This window comes from Lottia gigantea (assembly GCF_000327385.1).
Source record: "Lottia gigantea unplaced genomic scaffold LOTGIsca_12, whole genome shotgun sequence".
Taxonomy (NCBI): domain Eukaryota; kingdom Metazoa; phylum Mollusca; class Gastropoda; family Lottiidae; genus Lottia; species Lottia gigantea.
This window is the reverse complement of record NW_008707225.1, coordinates 418,062-423,545: the sequence shown is the minus strand read 5'-3', so window position 1 is coordinate 423,545 and position 5,484 is coordinate 418,062. Positions and strand designations below refer to the sequence as shown.

Here is a 5,484-nt window from a genome sequence, read left to right as displayed (position 1 = left end):
GTGATGTATGCATGACCCTGAAATAAACTGTTTCATCTAGCATATTTTCATGCCTAATTTCGACGTCTCCTGCTCACCTTCAACTCTTTAAGAACGTTTTCCACTGTTGAAGATTTGTCCACCGCATAGAAAGTTTAAGTAATGTCGTTGCGCGTATATAAATTTAGATGTTATAATTATACAAGTATACCAACTGAGAAACTTTGTTTGCATATGAATGGTGCTTAAGGGGACGTAACCATGTTCTAATTGCTGTGAATTAGACAACAATCATTATACTCTCTGAGATTATTTTCTTCCACTGCAGCTATTTTTAACAAATTTCAATTTGCTTTGAATACAGAGGTTGAATTTCATATTTGTTTTTTTTTTCAACATACTCCAATGCGAAATTTTAGATGGTCCAATCAAAAATTGTTGTCAATTGATTGGTCAATCGCTAAAATCAATTTTTAATTCAGCTTTTTTTTTAATACACGGTTAAGATACGAGAAAAGATCAACATATACAATCCTCTGGATTATCATAATCCATGATTTATATTGAAAATGTTTAAATCATATCAAATGACAGTCAACGAGATCGACAAATCTATATATGTGTATGTTTTTAGGCGTATTTCACACTGGAGACAATAAATTGAATTTACAGGATTTCGTCATGTGATATATCATCCATTAAATCTACATAAGCCCCAATTATTCAAAGGATCTTTGAAAAAACATCTACACAATAGAATTTCAATTTTTTTGTGTGTGAAATTTAATGGTCAAATCTTCGACAAATTATTGTCTTAATCAGTTGATACTTTCTTACCATGGTACAGCTTTGCTCCAAGGACACGACAATTTCGTTATTGGTATCAAATTCATAATTGAGATCAGAATCCTCATATTTTTTAAAGAGTTTATTTTTCTAAGCCAATAGTTTTATTGTTCATTCAATGACAGTGAATGTGTTTCTATTTGCCACATTTTACTCGGTCCGAAATATGTTTGTCAGTTTAAACGCAGCTTTCATTATGAGGTGAGACAAGGGGACTCGTTATAAACATAACAGTACATTAATAATAAGCTAATAAATCTGATTAACAGTCGACATTATTAATCTCCGCTTGAATTATTAATAATCGTATTACACATTGTAGATTTTACGATTTGTTATCAACCAAGGTGGGCTATCGACTACCTTTACATAACAGTTTCCAATAGCAACCGGGGACGCTACCTGTACCTATACATTAATAATGATATACCATTGTAGTATTTTGTTACTAGTGTAGACCTACATAGGGCTTTAACACCGGGTATTGTTCAGAAGAGACATTTAAACAACAATCATATTTCTATATACAGTGATATACAATGACCTCTCTACCTTTATTCAAGCATCCGGAACAACCTCAGAAAGTTCCTGGTGAATGGGGAACTGGGAAGGGGAAAGGTGAACAGGATATCTGGTTACCTCGAACACCAACATGGCATCAACAGTAAGTCAATTTTCATGAGATTAGTTTGTCTTTACTAGAATCAGTGAGCAATAGTTCTGGACCTTACATCTGTCCTTCCTTTGGTTTTAATTACATGTAGCTTGTTTTTATTTCAAATAGTTAATATGCAATAATTTATGTACCGTAGTTTCGACAGGATGCAATTCCTTTATGCTTTACGTTTATTAAATTATATGTTTTGATAATTAGCACTAATCCAATGTAATTGTATCGGGTCTCGTTATATTGATGTCCCCTGTATGTTGCTGATTTTCATTTCAGAGACATCCCTATAGAACAATATTATGATTTAACTGACTTAAAGAAAAGTAACGTTCGTGACAATGATCAACTGTAAGTCATCTTGTATTCTCTGACTGCCCCCCTTCCCCTCCCACCTCCCACTCCTTTTATGCCACAACTCTCTTCACAAAAGTCAACAATTTTGATATCGAATACATCCTACGTTGATAATTAGGTCGCCGCAGCTGTATTATCATATATATCTTTTGATATATATATATTCATGTTAGTTTCAGAATCGCATTCATTTGATCAAACCTCGGATATAGACCTTTAATGAGTGTTTGTACAAATATGTTGATATCATTCTCCTTACAATAATATGACAATATATTTTATATACAAATACCATGATTTACAACCAACAGGTCATAGAGTGTATGTACACATATCACTATACAAATATCATATTTATATTCATTACAGGTTACCTCGACCAGAAGCTACCGTTATGGGGTAAGAAACACAATTATAGGCATTCATTTAATTTTCATTACACCTTTATATTTTATCAAATCTATTTATCTACCTATATGGTTAATGATTAATGGTTCTGTGATAAAATATGAACTGATGAAATTGTAATGCATCTCTTGTTTTGGATTATTAAATATTCAACCAATCAAATGCCCTGTTCAATAACAGATTTCTTATCTATAGCTGTAAAATTCTAGTGATAACCACTTTTTTAGTTATATGGATTGGCTTGCATAAATTATGACAGTTCATTTGCTATGCCTCAAAATTACACGATTAAAGGAAGAATGTTCCTCAGATCAATGATTGTAAACACGTTTTTTGTATATATATCGGGACACTTATAGCATCAATTTCCACCTTTCAAATTCACCAAGCACTTTGTTTCAGTGGAATTGCAGAAACTACAGACGTCCGATTGGAATGGTGCAAATTGATGCTATAATTATTCCCGATATACATACCATACAAAATTTAGAAAACCTCTTATAATCCATTTAAGAAATGTGTAAAGGTTATAAGTGTACATTCATTCACTTCAGTCCGTGCAGTTAAACCATGTTTTATTGTATTGTCTCTCTATTTTAGGACTCTTCTCATCAACAAATCATTTCCTGCAGAACATCCTTATGATTCTCATATATCACGGTTTGCTGTATTTCCTAACTTTATCTCACCAGAGGATCCTATACGAGGTGTTGCTGGACAAACAAGACAACCAATTCATGCTGAACAACCAGCCAACTCTTATGATGTACAAATTTTACACAAAACAAAAGGTTTTTTTCTTCGTTATTTCAACAATTTGTAAATTATTTCAAAGAATTTTGACTTAGAAATATCTTGGCACTGGGAAAATGAAGATTTATATTTTTTAAGATTTTAGAAAAAAGTACGCACAAGTTTTCAAATGAGTTAAAGGAGTTTTTTATGTAAAATGTAGTAAATTGTTTAAATATGTGGTCCAATTTTCATAATGTGATCTTGATTTAAAGTAATAACGAGTTATTATATTAAATCGCTTTATTTAAAAGATTGTGCAAAATATGACCAAAAAAAACTTTCCTGGTACTATTGTATGTCTAAAACATGTCTAAAATATTATAGGTGCTGGTATAAGGCATGAAGTTCTAACACTTCCTAAAGAATCTGAGAAGAAACCATTATATTGGCAAGGAGAAAATCATTTCGATCAAGTAAGTAATCACAAACCACTGTTTTGACCACAGACAGCTGCCACACAGTCACACTCGACTTGGCAATTGCACGTAATATTTCATACGTACAACTCTCTTATTGCATTGGAGAAAATACTCAAGAAATCAGGTTGTAAATATATGTGTACAAGGACTATATAGTCTAATATAATACAATATATATACAATAAACTATTTACATTTCTTGTAGGTTGTAAGTACTCATGCACAAATCCACTAACAAAGTCCAAGTTGTAAATATCCCATTATTCAGGTTATTCAAATAATTCAGGTTGTAAATATTCGTGTGCAACAAAATATATTATTTACATTTCCTGCAGGTTGTAAAGACTCATGGAAATCGACAGAACTTTTATCCAACACCACCAAAATCTGTGGCACCAAATCTTCAAAACAGACCAGTGGAACATAAAGTTTCTGAAAAGACTGCAGATACCATGAGAAATATAGAAAGATCACATTGGCTAACCAGTAATCAATTGGATTATGCTGGATTAGGGCCTAGTAATCCAATGAAATTAAACAACTTGGAAGATAAAAAGGAACATTTTACTAATACTGGCGAAATCGATAACAATCTGGTAAGTGGTTAACATGTTTCCTACCAAATAATATGTAGACACTATACATGAGTAGATAAATTAATGATCTTCAAAGATTCTTCGGAAAGTTAGAAATGAAAAAATAAAGTGTGATTGTACCAAAAAAGTGTAGAATACGGTAGTTCTCTTAACATTACTCACCTTTTTTTATTATAGTATTCCCATTTCGCGAATACATTCGATCCACCAAGACCACACGAAGGTAGAATAGCAAGATTGTCTTTAGCTGAGAAGAAACCAACAATGTCAGAACAGTTTCAAAACAATCTTCCTTCGACATCAAGGTAAATTGCTGTTTACAAGACGCAGTACTTTTGAGAATGGTACTGCAATAGACAGTCCCACTTTAGCTCCAATTTAATATCTCTGACGCGTGGTTAAAAAACCCGTCTTTTTTGTAGAGATGGGCGATATCAAGGCCACGGTGTCATGGGTTTCTGTCTCAAGATAAGAAAAATGATATGTCAAGGTCCGTTCTTTGGAGAGTATAATATCATAGTAGTTTTAATGGATTTTTAAATACATTGCCATTCAAATCCATTAAGGCTACATGATGCAAGTAATACATGAGCATTTTCTTCGATGATTGTATACTATAAGTTAATTCTCTGATTCTAAAATTAAAAAAAAGGGACGTAATCCGAGTTCACCAATCGGACGAAGCTATTCTTCTTCTTGTGTATTTAAAATTACTTTGTATGATTTAAGGAGAATGACAGAAAATGAAGTTGAAGAAGATAGATTATGGAATGGTAAACAATATGTTAACTATCCTCAAGAACCAGCAGGCGATACTAGATGGCACGAAATAGACCAAGCTCGGAAATCAGAACCAATGATTGAGAGTCTAAAACGATCTGTAGAGAGTGGTGTCCCCCAAACAGCACCGTTCCCTCAAACTGGTTCACCACCAAAACCAGAACCTGGCTACCTTGAGGTCTCAAAAGCTGCTCGAGAACATCGTGTCCAGGAGATGGAAGCCCAGAATAGATGGAAGGTTCTTGAAGCGCACACTCCACGCCACGATATCAATTCCTTGAATTATAAATATGGTCATCTTAACAATAAGGAACTTCCTAAAACCTTCTATGATCACGAAGGAAAATATGCCGAGGAAAGGGCTGACATGTACAAAACATCGTACGATCCCCACAAATTGACCTATGCTATGACAAAAGATGACATTGCTGGATCAGCCATAACAGATACTTCTAGATCTCACGAAGATGCGCTGTATTTACAAACACCCTTGAGCATGGATAATAATGCACTTCTCAGACGTAGCCAGACGTTTTGTGGAAAGTCACCGAGATTAAGTGAAGATCGACAAACACCAAGGAATGTCTCTGCACCGTTTCATGGCGTCCGCCACCAACAAACAAAACAAATACAACCT

At 33.7% G+C, this 5,484-nt stretch overlaps 1 protein-coding gene across 1 annotated transcript; it reads left to right on the top strand.

The window, feature by feature from the left end:
* Positions 1-2,879: 2,879 nt before the first annotated feature.
* On the top strand, positions 2,880-4,376 carry LOTGIDRAFT_110587 (hypothetical protein; the record flags this gene model as incomplete). The annotated part of the gene is made up of 4 exons (XM_009048001.1): positions 2,880-3,048; positions 3,377-3,465; positions 3,807-4,067; positions 4,245-4,376. Coding segments are annotated over 4 exons (651 nt in total), but the record flags the coding sequence as incomplete, so codon positions are not given.
* Between the last annotated feature and the right edge of the window lie 1,108 nt (positions 4,377-5,484).